At 48.4% G+C, this 22,527-nt stretch overlaps 1 protein-coding gene across 1 annotated transcript in view; it reads right to left on the bottom strand.

The window, feature by feature from the left end:
* The window catches only part of LOC119108618 (cuticle collagen 2-like), a 32,784-nt gene extending 10,568 nt beyond the window's left edge, over positions 1-22,216 (bottom strand). The window contains exons 1-2 of the mRNA XM_037232223.1: positions 22,195-22,216; positions 20,625-21,152 (exon numbers count right to left, since the gene is read on the bottom strand). Coding sequence (XP_037088118.1) covers positions 20,625-21,152; positions 22,195-22,216 — 550 coding nt within the window. The remainder of the gene's footprint in view (positions 1-20,624; positions 21,153-22,194) is intronic.
* Positions 22,217-22,527: the final 311 nt, after the last annotated feature.

Genomic DNA, 22,527 nt, shown 5'->3' with positions numbered 1-22,527 from the left:
TCTCTCTCTCTCTCTCTCTCTCTCTCTCTCTCTCTCTCTCTCTCTCTCTCTCTCTCTCTCTCTCTCTCTCTCTCTCTCTCCTCTCTCTCTCTCTCTCTCTCTCTCTCTCTCTCTCTCTCTCTCTCTCTCCTCTCTCTCTCTCTCTCTCTCTCTCTCTCTCTCTCTCTCTCTCTCTCTCTAAGGTTTCTGATTTACAGGGGTGGAAAAAACTTCTGATTTGCCGGATAATATCAGTGATAAAACTGACACTTGCGAACTAACTGGCGACAAAATTTTGAAAACGAAAAAGCTTCAACAGACCAGACCATATTACAAAAAAAAATCATCCAAGCTAGACGAAACTCAAAGCATAGTATTGGACTGTGCTCGCTAACGCTTGCGGAGTGAGCATGTGTAGAGCACAGGTCGAAACGTTGACGTTTCATTATATGAGCAAGTTGAGCCAAACGATGCAGTCAAACATAACAGCTTTAACCAGGACGGTTTTTTGCATTTGACAGAAGCATACTACAAACTTTACTATACCAGTGCTGGCGTCACAGATCATCGGCGACTCAGCGCTTTTCCAATGCCCATCAGGCCAGTGCTTTTCACAGATTTTTCAGCCAAGGTCCACTATACATACTAAACAGTGTAAGATACCAAATAACTAGGCTTATTACTAGTTGTAAGAATCGTAGCTGGCCACAGCTCTTCGCGACGAACGTAATCAGTTTGTTACGCAGCGCTTTGAAGTGTCATGCCAGTTGAGACACATGGGCCGACTTGTTTGCCACGCGGTAATACATTAGGTTCAGTGAAAAGCTGTGGGCTGCTGTTTGTTGCGTTCACTTCGTGAGAATCAGGCTGGCTAGAAGAACGTTAGCTAATCGTTAGTTTTTAAAAAAGTAATATCGTTTAAAAGCCTCGCCGATGCCAGGAGGATTCTTGTTCGTGGATACCTTGGCTAGAGCTCCAGAGGCGAACGAAGGTCGTTGGAGCGACAAATGTCAATAATTCACCCGGGGTTTCCTGCTGCTGAGAAGAACAGTGGCTTCAAGGTAACAGGACGGGCATAGCTGGTGTAGGCTTGACACATTGCCCGTTACACCTCAGACTTAGCGCACTGATCGGCGGACAGGCGTGGGATAAAGGGTTTGTAGTTGCCGGCATTTTGCATATAAGGCTAATAAATTAAGATGCTAGAAGTGTTCAAAAGTGTTGTTTACATCTGTTGATACTTAACGTACATGGGTTTTGCTCTAAATAATTGGAATCATGTCAAGAAGTGCGAGTGCTGCACCGGCAATGATTATGCGAAGATTGTGAATGTCGACAACGCTTGCAGCTGATTGTACGATGACGTCACAAAACCAAGAGTGATATTGTTTCAGCTGCTTGTATAACCATGTGGTCGGTACATGTAAGGCTGCAGGGATGTAGTTTTGCAAAATACGTAGGAGTGAAGGAGGGAAGACTTGCGTACGCACATGCGGCGTTCAATGGGCTCACCATACAGGGCTAGCAAAGGGCTTCTTCCTAGTGAATAGATCCCCCATCCCAAAAAGAAGTTTTCGATAGCATGGATCTCTTGGCTTTTTTCAATAGGCGCTTTCTTTACCTGCAAAAGAGGCCAGTAGGCACCTAACAATTTACTGTAATGAAAAATTATCTGATTTGTATTTAGAAGTCAATGGAAGGAACCAAACATTATATGATTGTATAGAATAAATCCACCAGCGCTATTCATTTTACAATGGTTTAGTGTACTCTTTCTAAGCCGATTGAATTCAGGCACTATCCCAGAATTTTCGGGATGGGGTTTGGTATGATGGGGGTTGCACAGAGACATTGGGAACGACGAGGGTAGTAAACGTAGATTGTAGATAGAGAGAGGGTCATATGGTTGTTTCGACATCGCCAACCCATGTTCGTTCGGGAATTTTCATCCTTCGTTCAGAATCGAGGTGAAAAAATTATATACCGTATTTTTGACCATACACGCTGGCAAATCTTCGCTCAAAAACCCAAACGGCCGGCGTTGCAGTCTCCGAAGGCCGTGTGGCTCCGGTCCTGCGATTGATGTTAGGCAGCGGCGGGTGGCGGGAGGCGTTCATATTGCCCAAGGTACAGAATGTCCAAGGGCACAGAATGTTCAAAGTACAGAATGTCCAAGGTACAGAATGTCCGACGTTCATAATGTCCAGGGTACACGATGTCCAAGATGAGAAGTAACTTCTAAAATGGCGCAGAGTGGAAAGGGGCCCGTTTCATAATGCCAAATGTACGGAATGTCCAAGGTACATCATGTCCAAAGTACAGGATGTCCAATGTCCAATGTACGCATTGTCCAAGGCACAGAATGTCCAAGAACCAGAGCTTCCAAATTAATTCTTGGACCGGCCGCCAGGGTGTGAATAATCGCCCTTATTGGTAAGCAGCGTTGCTCCGCCCAGCGTCGGTCGCGCGCATACAGTCGACGCCAGTGCGAACACTGCAAGCTTGCGGTCGGTGGGTCGCATAGCAACGGATTCATTTCCCACTCCGGTGTAGAGATGGTGTCGGATGCTGTTGGTCGGCGACTCCCCGCTTGACTCGCAAGCGATCGTTGAATACGAGATAAGCACCGTGGAGTGGGGCGTTGGACACGCGCGAAGCTGCTGTGAAAGAGTCGCGGCATTGCCATTAGCCGGCGTGGAACTTCTGTGCCTGACCGGGGGCGTGTTTGCTGTTTCGTCATAGCTATATGCAACTAGAACCTCTTGTTGCAACTGTTGTTTATCCTAAGTGGTCGCTATCACGTTTTCACCACGATTAGCCTACAGCGTCGAAAGGAGCAGACCTTGCAAGAAAGAGGAAAATATGGGTATCAGTGATTTATGCTTTCTATCGGGTTAATAGCCTGTTCCTGCTCAGTTATCACTGGGATCTAGGTCAAAGTCGTACCCTATTACAAAGCACGCTACATTACAAATCATAGGATATGGCTTAATTAATAACCATTTGTGGTTAAGGTACTGCACACGATGCCATTTAGAACAATTGGCTGGTGCATCAAGAGATTGGTGGAGACTTTTCATTGATGTGGATTCCCCACATCAATCTATTAGGTCTGGCAGGGGCGGCGCCAGGAGACATAACTTGAGGGAAGGCTTTTCCAGATGGTTTCCTGAACAACGTGGGGTCTCCTTTCAGAGGGAGGGGGGGGGGGGAAGGCTTCCAGGCCCGGCCATTTTGAAGCGGTCACTGAGGCAAGTGACATGCGTGTCCTCTTTGAAATGGACCATGCATTAATATTCATGTAAATTAATGCCGACGAGAAGAATTCAGAATAGGGGAGTGCGTAAATGTTAAATTGCGTTTAAGTCTAGTTTCAGTGCGCAAACGTGGCACCGGTCAAGTCGTGAATGGGGGGGGGGGGGGGGGGCAAGCGCATGAAAATGCATCCAAGTTGTCAAAACATGGCTGTTGTGGTCTACGCCCGTCCATTTACTTCCCCGAGCCGGCAGCTCATATAGCAACGAAGCAGTTTCGCCGCTGACGAAGCAGCAACGGTGAGCTTGTCTCCCGAGCTGGGAAAGATGAGTGTCAGAAAAACTATGTTCGGAAGGTTTAATGCCCGGAAGATCTATACGTGGAATACCGGATTGCGCACGCTCAGGAGACATCGGAAGAACCTTCAACTTCCTCAGATGAGACCCTAAAAGGATGGGGCAAATAGCGAATGCGTAGCGCTGAGGGCCAATAACTGGAGAACTCAAATCTACCCACACCGTCACATGTGGGCTCGGCAGCACGCTGGGTGCGTGCGTGCGTGCGTGCGTGCGTGCGTGCGTACGTGTGTTACAGCACTTGCGTACATTAACGGTTGCCACACGTGAAAGCGTTGCCTTTTTCTTTTCACAAGTGATGAATTTCTGGGTTTGCCCTCATGCGATGAATAGAGGCAGTGTCACCGACTTCCCCTGTAGGGCGAGCATATCTAAAAAACCGAAGTTGTCCTCAGATTTCGCCCAATTTACAAACTAACTTCCTAGAAATATGAAATCAAGCACAGCCACTTCTCAGCCCGGCGGGATCTCCTGACTTGTTAATCAGTGCCTCCTATTGAACTGGTGGGAATTTTAGTAGCAGAAACGCCGCCCTAGCTTAATCAGTTAGTGCGTGCTGCCCAGGCCACTTGTGACAGTGTGGGTAGGTTTGAGTCCCCCTGTTTTTCGCCCTCAGCGCTCCACATTCGCTATTTGCCCCATTTCCTTTTAGGGTTTCATCCGGGGGAGTAGAAGTTTCTTTCGAAGTCGTGGGCGTGGGCAATCCGAGTGTGGGTTTTCGACGTATAGATCTTCCAGTCATTAAGCCTTCCGAACATAGTTCTTCTGACCCTCATCTTTCCCAGCTCGGGAGGCAAACTCATCGTTGCTGCTTCGTCACGGGCGAAACTGCCTCGTTGCATTATGAGTTACTGGCTCGGGGTAGTGAATGGAGAGCCGTGGAGGACAAGAGCCATGTTTTGACAACTTGGATGTATTTTTATGCGTTTGCCCCCCCCCCCCCATTCAGGGTAACTAATTCACAACTTGACCGGTGTCACATATACGCACTGAAACTAGGCTTTAACACAGTTTAACATTTACGCACTCCCCTTTTCTGGATTTTTCTTGTCGACATTTATTTACGTGAATATAAATGCATGGTCCAGATCAATGAGGATTCACATGTCACATGCCTTGGTGCCGGCTTCAAAAGGACCAGGCCTGGAAGCCCCCCCCCCCCCCCCTCTCTGGAAGAAGACCCCATGTTGTTCAGGAAACCCTCTGGAAAAGTCTTCCCTCAACTTATATCTCCTGGCGCCGCCCCTACCAGACCCAATAAATTGATGTGGGAATCCACATCAGTGAAAAAATCCACCAATCTCTTGATGCATCAGCTAATTGTTCTAAATGGCATCATGTGCAGTATCTTGACCACAAATGGCTATTCATTAAACCATATCCTATTATTTGTACTGTGGCGTACTTTGTAATATATTACACATTTGACCTAGATCCCAGTGATAAATTATCAAAACAGTCCATTAACCCGATAGAAAGCATAAATTATTGATACCCATATTTCCCGTTTCTCGCAAGGTTTACTCCTTTGGATGCTGTAGGCTAATTGTGATAAAAACGTGACAGCGATCAAGCTACGACCAAACAGCGAACACCCCCCCCCCCCCCCCCCCGGTCAGACACAGAACAAGTTCCACGCCGGCTAAGGGCAACGTTGCCACGTTTTCACAGGTCTCGTACTCAACGATCACTTGCAAGTCGAGCGCGGTCTCGCCGACCAACAGCATCCGACACCATCTTTGCACCAGTGTGGGAAATAAATCCGTTGCTATGCGACCCACCGACTGCATGCTTATAGTGTTCGCACTAGCGTCGACTGCATGCACGTGGCCAACGCTTGGCGGAGCAACGCTGCCTACCAATAAGGGCGATTATTGACACCCTGGCGGCCGCTTCAAGAACTTATTTGGAAGCTCTGATTCTTGGACATTCTGTGCCTTGGACAATGCGTACATTTGACATTCTGTACTTTGGACATTCCGTACCTTGAACATTCTGTATGTTGGGCATTATAAAACGGGCCCTTTCCATTCTGCGCCATTTTGGAAGCTATTTCTCATCTTGGACACTGTGTACCTTGGACATTATGGACGTCGGACATTCTGTACCTTGGACATTCTGCACTCTGGACATTTTGTGCCCTTGGACATTCTGTACCTCTGGACAATAGGAACGCCCTCCAAAAATACTCTTGTCTCAAAAACACTGCCACGCCAAATGCTCACATGCATCATATATGTTTTCGTGATTGACGGTGACAAGCTATTTCGATGACTCTCTCGGTGAAAATGACAGCATATCGTGCAATTTTATGTTTCTTGTAAAGATTGTCTGACCTCCGGAATATCTGGCCGATTTATGGCCAGAGTGACGTAACGGGAGAGCTCTAGCACTCACAGATCGGAGTGCAAAAGTGTGGATTCATGTAATGTTTCGCTCAGGAAATATGTGACTGTTGGTAATGTCCCATCTCCATGTGCGTTGTACCTATGTTTAAGTACCTGTGCTTGCTGTATGTCTTAGCCATCGCCCTGATTCGCCATTTTGCATAACTCGGACTGATAGGGGAGAGGAGGTTATGCGGCCCTCCCTCGGCGATTCCAAGCTTATAGGGATAGAGCTTGCCGAGAACAGCAGTATATTGTTTTGAACACGATCTCACGATTGGTACTAGTTTTTATGTTGTTGACAGGTCGAAGGTCGAATTTTACCAAAACCGCACTCTGCAGCTTTATTTTGTGTTGACGAGAACAAGCCTTGCAGTGACACGAACCTCAAGTTGGCGCGTGTCTTGTTCAATTCTGAGTACATTCTGTAGTGCAATTCTGTTGCCGCCCGCCGCCTGAGCCAGCCATAGATCGCCGTCGAGTGCTCATCACAAACTGCCGCTGCTCCGAAACCAGAAAATCTAGGAACACGTTTTGGTATCAAAGCACATGCCATAATCACCGCCTATCATAGTGAGGGTTAAACGTCATATTATTGCTGCGTTGGGTGTCGGCAACGATTTTTCGTGAAACGATATTCCTCATTCTGCTAATAACTGAAGCCATAGCGGGCAAAGCAAAAAAAAAAAAACAATCCTTGCTTCCTTCCATAGTTGCTTGCTCCTAGCTTGACCTCACGCTGACCCCGTCCCAAAAGACCAAGTCTCTCGCAACAAGTTGTGCTCTGTCCATGGGCCGGTACCGAAGGGTTCCGATACTCGCGAAACTTCCCCGTCCAAACGAGAGCGTCTCATTGACGCGCCAGACTGTTTGCACGCGCTGGGCGACAGGCGGGTTGACGCGAATGAAAATGGCGCGAACGATAAGATGATCGACCAAGGCAACCGGTCGCTGTTATCGTGTAAGACGAACTACAGCGAGCGCGTAAGACCAAATGAAATATGACAAAGATACGGGTATACAATTTGAATATCATCATAATAGTTTTCAATACGTTCAGCTCCTTTCATCGTTTCGCTAAGTCTTTGATCATGGATGTCGGATCCCACAGTGCGCTACAAATGCCCTTGAAACGGGGGATGCAAAAGTGTAGGCGTCAGGAGCCAAACAGTCGTCGATCACGTCACAGGCGCCAAACAGCACGTCGATCGCATATAGGAAAACCGAAACAACTGTCATAACATCATGTTATTGTCGGTATTTAGCGGATGCGTGGCCGGCAGGCAGTAGGGTCGCGGCCGGTTCTGCCATTTAATTTGATTTTCCGTCATTTCAGGTGGAGGCAGGTTTTCTTTGATGCATGTCTCGGTTAAGGTGACAGCATACCGTGCATTTGTGTTTCTTCTCACATTTCTTCTGGTCTCCGTAATATCATGCCTAGTTGTGAACGGAGTTATATAACGGGAGATATGCCATCATAATTAAAGTGCGAACGTATGAATTCATTTTATGTAGTGCTCATAAATGTGTGGTTGGTGACATCCCTTCTGCATGTGTTATGTCGTGCGCATGTGTGAGTATCTACTCTCGCTGTCTTACACATTATCTGATTGTTGCATTCGATATCGGCAATGATGTTTCGTGAAAAGATTATCCTTATTTTGTCGACAATTGCAACCAAGCGAGACAGGAATGCTTGCTTATTTCCATATTTACTTGCTCCTTGCTTCATCTCCCACTGAGCCCGCCTCCGAAAACCAACTCCCACGCGACAAGTCACGACCTGTCTGGGGTCCAGTGCTAAACGACTACGGCGCTTAAGAAGCTCAAAGCGGGAAACGTCCCTCTCCGACCAATTATGATTGTGCTTAGAACATTTTCATCCACGTGCCAAACTTCACGCGCGTGACAACAGGCGGGCTGGCGCGAATGAAAATGGCGCGAACGATCAGCTGATCGGCCAAGGCAACCGATGGCCGTAACCGCTAAGTCAGAAGTCAGTCAATCAGACCTCGTGTAAGACCAAGGGAAATACGACGACGATGCAGGTACACACACACACACACATATGTATATATATATATATATATATATATATATATATATATATATTTGGGGGGGCGCCAGATACATAGCATGTACAAACAACACTTTTTGGAACACATAGTTGGGTTTTGCAGTCATGAATATATATATATATATATATATATATAAATATATGTATATATATATATATATAATGAAGGTGATGACGATGGTTTTTAATATGCACAGTTCGCTTCATTGTTTTGCTACGTCCTTAGTAATGGAGGTAGGAACACCGTGTGCTAGGGGCAAGGACAGCAGAGAGCACTTTCAACAGTGCTTATTCCAAATGCTCTTGAAACGGGATGAGGGATGCAGGATGCAATAGGCGTCTAGCAGCGGGCCGTATGTAGCAACACAGCGTGCGTACCTGTCCGCGTGCGTACCTGAGCCGCTGGTGGGTACCTGTTGACTTGAAGGAAACAAGCGCTTAGAGCCTGCGTGGGGAGAGTTTAGAGACAGCATGGCCCAAAACATGTGTTTCGTGCGAAGGAGGCGCCAGCTACATAGCATGTACAAACAACACTTTTTGGAACACATAGTTGGGTTTTGCAGTCATGAATACAACACGGTATATATTCAGATCCACACAAAGTGGCATAAATGGGGCTTACGCGAGGAACCGAATGACAAACTAGGAGGAAATAACGGGCTACGCTTTGAGGCGATGAGGCGATGAGGTGTGTCTTGTCAGCCGACCTTGACCAATGGCGGATTCAGAGTGGCAGGGGGTAGGGGTTGGATGGGGCTCTGCCCCCTGTCTCTTCGGGTGATGGGGCAACAAAATCTCATGGTGAAGGGGCAACACAATCGTCATTTCGTATCCACATATCTTTATTTTTAAAAGGCCCCAAAATTTCACGGGCACCACAAATGACAACAAATGTTTATTTTCGACAGGCACTGAAATCCGGGTACACCATAACCGGCCCAAACCTTTCATTTTCTGAGCGCACCAAGTTTCAGGAAAACAGCAGTGTTGTGGCTCCTACCCAGACGAAATCCTGGATTGACCCCTTGGGCTAGGGGGCACCGAAACGGTCAGTTTGGAGAACCATAATTTTCATTTCGCGGCACTCTAACCTTTATTTTAAAGAGTCCCTCTATCTAAATGGGCAATTCAAATATCCCAAAGCATTGGTTTTAAACAGTGTCCAAAATCCATGGACTCACAATATCTATGCCTTTCACCCTTGCAAAATTCTCGATCTGCCCGTACCACGATAGAGCACCAAAAAAACTTCATTACCGGGTGTCTTAGCTTTTATTTTCTAGAGGCACACACTTCATGAAGCACCACAAAGCAGGGGTGGGTCCAGAGGGGGAGGGGCCATGGGGTCATTCCTACCCCCTTGGGCGCAAGGAGGTTTTGACGCCCTGAAGAGGCACCAAATCTCATCGCAAGGGGGCAACAATACCTTCATTTCGGAACTATATGACCTATATTTTTATGACACACCAAGGTGCAGGGGCACCACGACGTTCGTGCAGTGGTTTCGACGAAACCCTGCGTCGGCCCAGGCGGCGAGGGAGCACCAAATCCTTTATTTCGGGGCAACATAACCTTTATTCTCAAGAAGCACCCAATTCCAGAGAGTATCAGAAGGGCCCTAACCCTTTATTCCGAGAGAGCCATTCATTCCAGGGGCATAACTATGTTGAGCTTTCCACCCTGATTAAGTCCTGGATCGGATCCATGGGCAAGGAGGCGCAAAAACCGTCCTTGTGGGGCGAGCTGATCTTGATTTCCAAGGGGTACTAAATCAAAGCGGGCCATTTACAAACCCCAAAACCATAATTTAAAAGAGTGCCAAAATCCAGCGGCATTACAATCGGTGTGCCTTTTACTTTGGAAAAATTCTTAATCGGACCGTTCAGGGAAGGGGCACCCTGTCCAGGAAACAGACACCAACAACCTTTGTTGTCATTAGAGCTTTACGACGCATCATCACAACACCCGTGCTTCTCTATTACGGAAATCCTGCATCGGCCCATTCGGCCAAGCGACACCTCTCTTTCGGACCACCATTGCATTCATTTCCTTTAGGCACCAAATTCAAGTGGGCGATTGAAAGAACAATTGAAGGTGGTCTAAAATTTTCATTTCAAGGGGCACCGAAATACAGGGGCACCACAATTGCCCTGCCTCTCACTGTTGAAATCCTCATTCGGCTCCTTCGGTGAAAAGGCAGCAAGAGCCTTGATTGCGGGACATTACAACATTTATTTTTATGATCCCCAATTTAAAAAGGAATGCCACAATGGATCCAAACATTTCTGTTAAGGCGATGCAAGATTCCAGGGGCACTCAAAGTGGCACCTAAAGCTTTATTTTTGCGGGGAACCGAATTAAGCACGACTCCCCCACCCCACCTTCCCTTTAGGCCCCAAGCGTCCCATGGGTTCCGAAGATCCTTTTTTGATCCCTTGGGGCCGAAGATCAAGAGCACGATGAAAGGGTTCGAAGGGCAAGCCAGAGATCGTATGGATAGACCACAGCCTGAAGGCCGGACACTAAATTGTAAGAGTAGCTGTAGCACTAATCGGAGACCCGTGCGACTGTGCCTCTATTTGAAGCAACTGACTGAGAACAACCATATCGAACAGTCCGTTCCTTGCTATTCTGGGGCGTAGCGGTTATTTCCCAAGCAGAGACAAGGCCAAGATCTCTAAATGTCAGTTAGAAGGCATCCTACATTCGCCGGGACGCCTGAAACAATGAAGGACCCACAGTGCTGGTCAGTGACCACAGTCCCTAGCACGAGACCATGTGTCGGCAATGAGCCCCGACCAAGAGCACATTTGCTGAATAGGAACGATGATGAGCCCGCGCATGTCGAAGAGCCCATTGTGCTGGTCTGGACGATCCTGACAATGAAAGGATTCATGGGAAATGACAAAAAGGGGTTCTTATGTACAATGAGACAATGGAGAGGCCTGTGACAGCCAGGGACACCAGAACCGGACGAGAGACCCTCTGCACCCATTTCACCCAGGGAACGACAAGGCGAATTAGTGTCTCGATACCAATTATTGGACTTCCTGTGCCAGTAAACAGTCCGTTTGCATCAGCGAATGCCCCTGCTCCGATCCGTTGGTGGATGTCTCAGTCACAGAGCCAGCCGCATCGAGGAAGGGATCGGTCGTGATGCATCCTTCTGAGGGTCTCCGTATGGTCCTGTGGGCTATCACTAGACTAAACGCCGCTGGGGACCCCAGGATGGGACGTAGTGCCTTCAGCTGCTGACCAGAGCATTCACCAATGCATTTTAGTTGGCTGGCCAGTTGATTCTCTGAATGGGTTCAACGTTGCAGCATTACGAGCAAGAGAGATTGCGTCATTGCGCCTTCCCATTGCGCCCTCACGCAATCCGGCCCGACTACCAATCTAAAAAGTGCGCTAGTGTAACATCCGGCAAGGGGACACCTTTTACACACATGCCCATTTTCTTCATAAAGTGTTGGAAAGAACCGATTGCGATACGTGGTCATTTCCACCTGTCTGTTGACCGCTGCCACGTGTTGCGGCAAGGTTCCGTATCCTACAATGGTGTAACTACAACACTTTTGTTCCGACGTCTCACAGAGCACCTCACGGAGGGGGCATAGAGGGATCACGTACAGCCCGACCACAATACTCTCCTCGCGCGCCGAGCCCTTACACAAAACACTGCAATTTTATAATCCGCGTAAAAAAACAATGAAACTCAACATGCTGGATGCACTACTCATTCATGACCACAACAAAACTTCTAAACAAAGAAATGAATCAAACTGGTGAATTATCTCTTTGGAGCAGCATCACAAGTAAATCGCTTAGACATGGGACAAGACACTGATGAATGGCGCGGTTATTGGGTGGTTGGCATGCAGTGCTGTGATTTGTTGTGTTTATTATGTTATTCACAGTGTGTGGTGTTAATTTTATTTTCTGCACGACTAAAGAATTGTTTGTTGTTGCCAAGTCAAAACGGCAGTGAGTGCTGTCTGAAAAGTTTATTAATGGTTTGCATGCTCGTGTTTTATGCTCTGATATTGAAGTGTTTAAGGTGTCGAAATGAAATGAAGAGCCAGATATATAGAAGAGTCAGTCACCAGTCACATACCGTGCAAGTTCTGCGAGCTTCGTGCGTCTGTCTTCGTAAAAGCGTATATATACACACACACACACACATATATATATATATATATATATATATATATATATATATATATATATATATATGTATATATATATATATATATATATATATATATATATCACCATTAAATGTCATGTGCGATTCCGTCAAAAGCACCGGCCAGAACTAACACGACGCGATATCGGAGTGACCGGAAGCAGTAAACTTCACGGTAACCAAATCTCCACACATTACGATTCGAAAATGCTAGACAACTGAAGAAGTTCTCTTACTTTGCGGGTTCCTTAGACTTCAGGGCTGCGTCCACCAAAATTCTCGTAATCCGGCCATTAAGTTTTAATATTTTTATGTATGCAGTTCGTATACGGGAGCCTAGTTTACTGCCCATTGCTCTAGAAAACTAGGCGTGCTCTGTATGCACATACATGGAGCTTGTTCATCTTCGTCAGAACATGGTGAATTCGGTCATTTTAAGGCTAAGTATTTCGAAGAAAACATGGCAGCACACACTTAAATTGGCTGCTAAATGCCATCAAGATAAAGCACGACCTTGATTCCGGCTTATATACCGTTAGCCGGGTAATTGATGAGATCAGCTGATGGCTGAGAACTAATACAGAGTTTTTGCTTTGTATGTTGCAAGGGAATACATAATATCCTATCTTCAAAGATATATCAAAACGTAGCGTACAGGTATAATAACCGTCCCAAATTCAATAAACAATGGAAACAAGATTCACGACGTCGGCGGCGTGTAAAATTATGTTCGACAATCGCAATAACGAATTCATCGTTGTAATCGCCATAGCCGCAAGTGCAGTGTCATCAGTGCCGTAGCAGGCCAACAAGGCCGTGCCGTGGAAACTGCCGTGGCAGGCCAACAAAAAAGCTCCAACGAACAGTGAAGGGTCCTCATAACAAGCGAGAAGCACCTAACACCAATATGGTGGGACCCTTGAACGACCGGGAGCACCCCGGCAGGCTAACATGTAGGGTCCGACCGGAGTACAGGATCCCCTGAATAAAGCGCACTAGCCGAAGATCAGTGTACATGAACTGACGCCCCTGTGTGATCAAGAGTGCCCGGGCAGGTTAACAGACAGAGTTCTGACAAGTGAAGGGTCCTCAGCAAAAAAGCTCCAAAAGGGAAAGAGTCATAGGTCAATGGGGAGAGCCCCTGAGCATCGAGTGCCTCGGAGCGCTACCTTATGTGTGGCCCCAGCAACAGCGCGGGGTCCTCCAAGCAAGTGGAAAGAACCCGATACCAATATGAACTGCCCTTGAGCAACTGAGCGTACCCTGGCATTTGGGGCCCCGGCAGCAGCGGCGGGACGGGAGAGCCCGCGTACCCCGCAGGCGCAGCGGTCCCTGCCAAGCACGCGCCGCCCGCCATGTCTCCGGCCGCGCCGCCGCCCGGCGCATCTGCGCCCAGTCGGTCGGTGAGCCCCGGGGCGTGGCCGCACCCAGGCCGGACACGGCCGCCAAGCGTTTAGGTAATTTATAGTAACCATGCTTGACTGCGCGCATCTGGTGATCATCAGTTGAATGCCAGGTTGACTGTGCCATCTGTTGACAAAAGATGGACATAGCGGCAGGACTCAAATATGTTTCTGCAGTGCTGTTTAGCTGCAGGAATCCAAACTAGCCTGGTTGCCATGGATACTGGACGTTTTGAGCACTGAACTTTACGACTCTGGACTAAGCGACTCTGGACTAAGCGACTCTGGACTTTGCGTCCCTGGACCTTATGAAAGCCCCCAATGGGCACAGAATTGGACGTTTTCTGGACGTTATGAACACTGGATGCTGCAAAACTAGCATTTATCAATTACTTGCCGCTTTTCACCTGAACCCAAGTTATGAAGGCTATTAGCGAATAGAAAGAAAGGTCAAGCAGAAAAGCAGAACAACAATTTCAGGATATTTTTATGTAACTGGCGCATCACAAACACTTCTTCAAAGATGAACGGGACTCAGGATCGGGATTCCGCCAGCCTCCTTCAGGGGAAGAATCCGATGCGACCGTGCTTTAGTGGCGGTCTGGAAAGGAAAAGGATCCAGGATAAGCGACAAATGCTTATGAAGCTGGAAGGACACCTTTGGTGAATATTGGATACTATTGGATATATATAGTGGGCAGATGGCCTGATGGTAATATAATATATGCATCTTCACAAGAAGTTCACCAAAAATACGGACGTCCCTACTTGTTCTATTTACATGCTATCATTTCAACGGTGAATTCGCTTTTTTTGGCTCGGTTTGATATCAGATATCGACATTCTTTCATTTTCTTAATATCCGCACACCCTGCCAAAAATTGATTTTGGAACACTGTCGCCGAGTATGAACGATGCACGAACGTTATGTCCGTGAGTAGAATATAGGTGCTTATCACGGTAATATAACACTGGGGCTATGCTGGTTAAATGAATCGCTGTTTCGCGTGCTGCTATGACAGCCAGTATTCTGCTCGTTTACTCCTGCATTAAACTGTAAGACACACGGTGAATACAATAACAAATGTGCTTGCTTTCTTGTGTTGGGAAATCTAATGTTCTGTTCCTTGACACTGGCGATGCATTTTCTTTCGCTTCTATCTATACATCGCGGAATTTATGGTGGTCCATAACATAACTTCTGTTTTTCCTGCGTTCGTCGGACGTTGGCGACATCAGCTGGCGGGTGAACACTGGAGGGGGGGGGGGGGGGCATCATTGGACTTCCCATTGGTCGAATCCCATGCGACTCAGCACAGGGCAATAGCGTCACTGGTGCGCTCATGCGTCATTGGCCCCGCCGCTGCTGGCCCCATCGCCGTGGCGGAAGCAGCGGAAACATAGGTTAGATGCTGCATTCAAAGAGGTTGGAGGCAAGGCAATGAATAACTGTTCAAACCTTGCTTAAAAGCATCAAGCAAGGTCGTGATGTTTCGGCTAGTGTTTCTATTATCCTGTAAGCATGGCGGGCGTAAACTTTTCTAAATGACGGGGTAAGTCGAGGAACCGCGTGAGATGCATGCTTTGTGGTAGGGTGGGCAATTACCCCTCCCCCAAACAGATTATTCAGTGAAATTACGCCCTTGCGAGAACCTGGGAACTTAACATACCCTAAATGCGTTTCTCACCGGCTCTTAGACCACTTTATTTTGATGTGCGGCAGTTTTTGTATTTAACCTGGTGGTATGAAATAGTTCTTAACTTTAGTAGCACGGTCATCAACTGTAGGTAATGTCTGACAAAAGTCCTTGCGATATTTATATTTTCCTAAGATTTTGTGGCATTCGGACCAGAAGATTTGTTGGGGGGGGGGGGACAACAAAATATGGGGAACGGGTGTCATACGATGGCCCTCAGAAAGGAAACAAACCGACCCCTGCCTACAAATTAGTAGTCTTCAAACCCTGCTATCGCTACTGTTTGGTTGTTACGCAGGAGCACAGCCAAGGGGCACCCCATTCGGCTCACATGTGTTCATTTTTACCATCGCTGGCTATTAAAAGAAAATTAAAAATTGGCGTGATACGTTCTCACCGAGGTCCGCCCCTACCCCTTAAGAAAATCTTGATTGTGCCCCTGCCGTTGGTACGAACTAATGGCAAGTGGGCGCGGAGGCTAGCTAAACACAGATTAAAATGAGCCGCTGAGTCTTATCATAGGGTGACAGTGTCTGACGAGGGATCCTGTGCCAGCAAAGGAATGCTAGTCGGCAACGGGCCGGTTTGTTAGAAAGCGACGGTGACGGAACCTGGAATGTCAGCGAGTCTCTTGCATTGCTCGAGGCCCCCAACAATAAAGCGAGACAGGAAATAGGGAAATAAAAGGGCCCGCATTGAGACAATTAAATGGTAATGTGTCGTACAGTGGGCCCAATAACCAATAAGAGACCTCGCTCCGTTTCGCCCGGGGGCCTGATTTTTCCATATGTGTCCATTCCTTGATCTCTCTCATGATCTCTCAGGCTCTCTCATGATCACCTCCATCGGATAAAATTGGACAATATATATATATATATATATATATATATATATATATAACTGCCCACATAACTGGATAAAAAAGAAACAAAAGAAAAAATAGATTGGGCCAGCTCAAAACTTGACGACTCTTTCACATGAGGCCTTTCATAAAGCCCTGTGTCACCCCACCTCCACCAAGATTCTGAGTGCGACCTTGGGCACGTGCACATGGGTGACGCAGAAACCGGTGCCGGCAAAAGCGGGGACAGCGAGGACGGCGACCCCGACTGTGTGAGCCTCACTGCATGCATTCATGCTAGCGTCCCGCTCAGCGTCGGCGATGTAATTTAGGTTAGGTTTCCCGAAGTTACACCGAACTAATCTTTTGATAACGTACTGTTTTTTAGGAACGGAAGGAAGAAAGGGTAGCCTTTTCCAGCAAATTTGGCATGCAAGGCAGCTGCAACCAACGGAAACGCTAATATCCCGATCCTAGTGTGTACCGTGCGGGGTTGCGCGCTGCTCTCGCTGTGTCAAGACTCCAGTGACATCACGTTGAAGTTGGGCGTATGGGGTGCTAAAAAGCCGGTCGGGTGTACTTCTTATACATCCTTGGTAACACCGCTGATTGGCGGCGACAAATTACACACGATGTTAAGTTTTACAGCTTCGGTTGGGCAACGCGCCTGTTTTATGAAACAGTTGTTAATTGTACTTTGTAAACTCTAAATTACAACTAACAAAATACAAACGGTTTCTAACAAACATTTATGAGAAAGGCCGCTGGCCCCTGTATGTGAAATGGTCTTCAGTGCCAGACCTGACGCTGGAGTAATCTGGGGACAAAACTGTCATGTATCGCGGTCGTTAGTCTCCACCACAGAGGTACTTTCGCGAAATTGGAAAGGGGAGGGCTGCGCGGAAAAACCTAGTCTCAAATACCATACGAGGCGGTTTCTTGCCTGTTTGCTTTTGTTGGTTTCTTTCCTGCTTGCTTGCCCGGGCTTGATGCGCTTTCATCTCAGCACAACGGAGTTTAAGGTCCCGCTTACCCATTGAACAGGAAACTACAGACCTGCTGTTATACGTTTGTTCGCACTGTATTAGCGGAAGATATCGTGGGCATAATCGTCATTCTGTTTGGCGCCGATTGTCAAAGCAGTTTTCGGTTATCAGCGTAGGGTTGATGTAATGTGACTTCAGACTGTCCAACGCGGAGTAAAGAATGACATTTGAAGTGTGCGACTATCTAAGGCTGCCACAGAAACCTTCACCTAATATCCGCAAGGCGGGGTAGGCTGACTGCAACACGCCACTCGCGTTAGGCGCCGTAGAAACAGCTCATGGCTTTTTGGTGGCCATTGTTGGACGTTTGCTCGCAATCTGTCTTGTCGGCTAACGTCGATTTTCTGCTTTTCATAGCTGTACCAGGGAATATTTACACCGAAATGAAGGTCAGTATACTTCAAGGGTTGATTAAAAACATGCAACATGTAGAAAAGACAGAAAATCCTCAAGTAAGCATGGCACGAGTGCGGAGCCTTCAAAGTGTAACTAGCTTATCTGTACTCAGCTAATTATGATATCGCGGTTTTGGTTTTCTTTGTGCCTTTCAGCTGCGAAACAATAGAAGAATTGTTTAAATTGATAGAATTTTCAGCTCCTATTTCGCGGTTGTAATTCGGATGCACCAAAAAATGATAACACACGCGACACTACTCCATTTCCATTTACTCTGGCGGGTAAATAGTGAATTTAAATTATGTACCAAAAATCCTGTCCATGAAGGATTCTAATGCGTATAAATTTTTTGGTACCGGCATGCCGATCGATCAGTACCGGTGGTACCTGACCTGACATGAAGGTCTTCATCGAATCAGATGACCTCCAGAGGTTAAAAGCGATTTTTGTCACCAAGGAAATTCTGAACCGCCTAAATTGTCACCTGGAGACAAATTTGTCAGAAACTGTTGCAATATAGCTCTAAGTGTGATAAACCACAGAAAACGAGGGCAAATGAAACGCAATGCCGCATAGCCATAACAATTTTCGTTTTGGCACATGAGGCTACGTGCCTTCCGTATCCCCAAATCTACCCGAGTCTCTGACACCATGGAGGGTCCACAGGCCAAGCGCCAGCAAAATGCTGGACTGTTTTTCTCATTCGCACCGCAAAGAGTAAATTAAATTCTTTCCATCAAGAAGCTCACAAGGTATATCAGTGGCTAAAAAGAATAGAGTAGATTTTGCGCACTATGTAAGATCTCGCAACTCAGGACCTGGACGCGAACCTCAGACATCACCAAACCCCCGATCCAGGTCCAGCGATGCCTTTTCCTCACGGCAGCCTGGCTTCACAAATTTATGTACCCGACTTGGCTCAACGTCCTGAAGTTTCGTAACGCCACGGCTTTGGTGTGGGTCGTCAGTGCAACTTTTTGGAATCATTTGAATGCTCTTGCCCAAGTTGACTTCTATCACAGCAAGCTATTCGCCGTCTCTCGGGATCGTACATTTGTCGCATACAGCTGTGCATCTGTCAACACTAAAACATTCTATCCGCATACAAATTGTGTTTCTTCGTATTACCAGCTCCTCTGCTGGAATGCTCGCATTTCCTTTATCATGTCCTAACCCTTAAAGCGAATATTCCACATTTGGAGATATGGAAGCAAACTTTAGATATGATGACATAAGCTCACTTATAGCTGTTGGCATAGTTGTAATAGGAAAATGCTACTCTAGACAGCTATCTAACACATATGCTCCTCAAGAAGTCGGTTGCGTCATGGAACGTTTGTATAATAGCCTTTACTTGTAGTTCTTCAATCTTCCGGGAGATGGCCCGCGGCCGTGCTAGCTGAGTGCTAAACCGAATATCGTTAGGAGCTATTATTTTTTGCCCTTTCTCGTGATGTTCTTGTGTAATTGTCCGCAAGTTTAAAGTGGTTATTTGTATCTGTTATAGCGCTTTAATTAGCTTATTCGAACACAAGGAATTATTTCCGCATCTAGGAAAAAGGTGTCAATTCTTCCATTATATATCACAGATCATAAGTCGTGTTAGAATCTTGGATACCCTGCGCAACATTGGCTAAGAGCCAGCTGACGGCCGTCAAAACTGAAAATTTTGTTCACAAACGTCAGATATACGAGTCAACTAATATACTTTCCTTGATTTTGAAGGCCGCATGGCCAGTGGAATGCTGAGACTTGAATAACGTCACGATAATGTCATGGACGCCTGCGGAACCTTGAAATAGTTCACGAAAAATGGTCTGCACGTCTTCGCGGGCGTATAGCTGAGACAAGATAATTTTGGGTCTTGCAAATGACAGGGCGAAACTACATGGATTGACCTGCAAGATAGATATTTCATTTCAAAACCCTATACAAATGTGGAATGCTTCAACTCGTGCGTGCTCGAGAAAAATCGAGGCTTTAAGAACATCGATAGATCAGTTCCGGCCGCCATCTTCATTTTATGCGCAATCTCCTGTTGAATAAAACCTGCAGGTAGCTGCAAAAAGTAAGTGATTAAACCAAAGAAAATGCAGTTTAGGATGAGGCCTACGTAGATTACCTACAACATGATTTAGCTCCTATATCAAAAATGATGACCGCATCCTTCAGTGCGTGAATTAATGAATTTCGTAATGCCTCAAGGGGAGGTGTGATTTTTTTGCAATCCCACATAACTCATTCCTTGTGTAAATTGTCTGAGATCTGACTTGACGTGGCAGGGAGGTGATTTTCAGTAAATCAACTCATGATTCGATATACACGACCCACTTCCATATGAACATGTGGGAATTCCACGGGTTGAAGCCGACCTGCTGCTGCACGGGACGCCTGCTTTGCAGAGAATGACGTCCCAAACGCCCCAGCAAAATGTTCCTGCAACACAGTCAATGACAGTAGCACAGTCACCGTGCGGAAGTGCGTGCTGTCATTCTGTCGCGGTTGTGCTACCACCCTTGCCGCCATCCAAGTGCTAGAACAATGTCAGATACAGCTACCAACAGCTAACGGCTTTTGTCACTCGGTGGCTTGAAGGCCGAAAAACGATGACGTCACGGAAGCTTTATGCGAACAGATGGCATCGCGTGAATGCCTTAAGGCACACGAGCGTGCAGCCAAACCATGGAAAAAGGAACAACGGGTACTTTTGACTGCATGAATGACTCTTAATTCATCCACACCGCAAAAGCGAACGTATGCAACACACGCCGCCACAGGTGCAGAAGTGCCTGGGGGCTTCTGTCCCAGAGGGTATAAAAGACTTGGCCGAGTGGAGTGTCGAAGCTAAGCAGCATGCGCGCTCTGGCACTGTGTCTCCTGCTGGTGGTGCTGACGGTGGCAACTGGCCGTCGGCCCAGGCCGCGTCCTCCAGGCCCCCGTCCTCCCCCGAGACCACCGCCACCGCCCGGCTCCTCCGGTTCGATAGGTCCTCCTCCCGGACCGCCGGGACCGCCACCGTCCGGCTCCTCTGGCTCGATGGGTCCTCCTCCCAGACCGCCAGGACCGCCACCGTCCGGCTCCTCCGGCTCGATGGGTCCGCCTCCAAGACCGCCAGGACCGCCACCGTCCGGCTCCTCCGGCTCGATGGGTCCTCCTCCCGGACCGCCGGGACCGCCACCGTCGGGCTCCTCCGGCTCGATGGGTCCTCCTCCCAGACCGCCGGGACCGCCACCGTCCGGCTCCTCCGGCTCGATGGGTCCTCCTCCCAGACCGCCGGGACCGCCACCGTCCGGCTCCTCCGGCTCGATGGGTCCTCCTCCAAGACCGCCGGGACCGCCACCGTCCGGCTCCTCCGGCTCGATGGGTCCTCCTCCCGGACCGCCGGGACCGCCACCGTCCGGCTCCTCCGGCTCGATGGGTCCTCCTCCCGGACCGCCGGGACCGCCACCGTCCGGGTCCTCTGGCTCGATGGGTCCTCCTCCCGGACCGCCGGGACCGCCACCGTCCGGCTCCTCTGGCTCGATGGGTCCTCCTCCCAGACCGCCAGGACCGCCACTATCCGGCTCCTCCGGCTCGATGGGTCCGCCTCCCAGACCGCCGGGACCGCCACCGTCCGGCTCCTCCGGCTCGATGGGTCCTCCTCCCGGACCGCCGGGACCGCCACCATCCGGCTCCTCCGGCTCGATGGGTCCTCCTCCAAGACCGCCGGGACCGCCACCGTCGGGTTCCTCCGGCTCGATGGGTCCCCCTCCCAGACCGCCGGGACCGCCACCGTCCGGCTCCTCCGGCTCGATGGGTCCTCCCCCTGGACCGCCGCCCTCTGGTTCCAGGTAAATCCGTTCAATGGATCCTCCCTGCCGAGTAAGATCTTAGCGTCCCCCCTTCTAGAGTCTCGACCCAAGTCAGCAGGCGCCAGTCAACTCGAGTTTGACTCCCAATGCCCTGGACAACGTTTGTATTTTCTCTTCTCTCCTGCACGACTCATGGGAACCATCAGGTCAGCAATCCACTGTACAGGATGCACCGGCCGCAGCCAGCTTGCCTGCCTTCGTTGACACGGACCCATCCGTCATCCAGCTCTTAAACATCAGCGACGCCGCCGATACTGTCTTGCCAGCGTGCAGGTGGCCCGGCTCTAGAAGAGGTGTTGGTATACTTGAAGCAACAAAGAAGCCCGTGCCTTGCTGAGTTGCTAGCACGAGGCCCGGACGGCTTCACCAGGCTGCAGTCGATGGTAGCCAATGGGTTTTCAGGATGCTGCGACGACTGCAGCGCCTGGGAGCTAAACGCAGCGATGCATCTTCAATCTGGCGAATGGTGTCACATGAATAAACTCTTGGCTTTCATGAATCAACAGGGTTTGTCAAGTGCACAAACTGAAAAGGTAGAACTACCGACGGGAATCAGAAGAACGCTATCTGGTAGCCGCCGAGAACAAGACATCCGTGGGGTGACCATGTAAGCTGAGCAGCATGTATCACGGACGTAATTCACGCCTGGAAATCAGATGCCCTGATCTTTCGCCAGCGAAAGAAGAACCTCTGAGAGCCCATGCACAACAGCGAAGCTACTTGGGGGCGGCAGCTTGGACATGAGTTCTCGGACGCCTCCTGAGTGACGATGGGGAAGGTGGAAGGGGAGGGCTCCATGCAGGGCCCATATTTTAGTTGTGTAAGTTTGAGATTGGTGCCCTAAAACTAATTAGGTGATTGGAGTTGCAGCAACACGAACGATGGATGCACGCCAGGTTTGTGTGCATGCACTCTACGGTCGAACGGCAGGGTTGCCATATGTGTCAATGGAGACACCCCTCAAGGCTTTAGGACACCTCAACTCTTTGGGGCTATCTTTTAGCCTTAAAAATATCTTCAGACCCTAGGCACATTTATTCTTAAGTCCCCAGT

This window comes from Pollicipes pollicipes, unplaced genomic scaffold (assembly GCF_011947565.3).
Source record: "Pollicipes pollicipes isolate AB1234 unplaced genomic scaffold, Ppol_2.1 Scaffold_2555;HRSCAF=2994_pilon_pilon_pilon, whole genome shotgun sequence".
NCBI lineage: Eukaryota > Metazoa > Arthropoda > Thecostraca > Pollicipedomorpha > Pollicipedidae > Pollicipes > Pollicipes pollicipes.
This window is presented reverse-complemented; position numbering and strand designations above follow the sequence as displayed.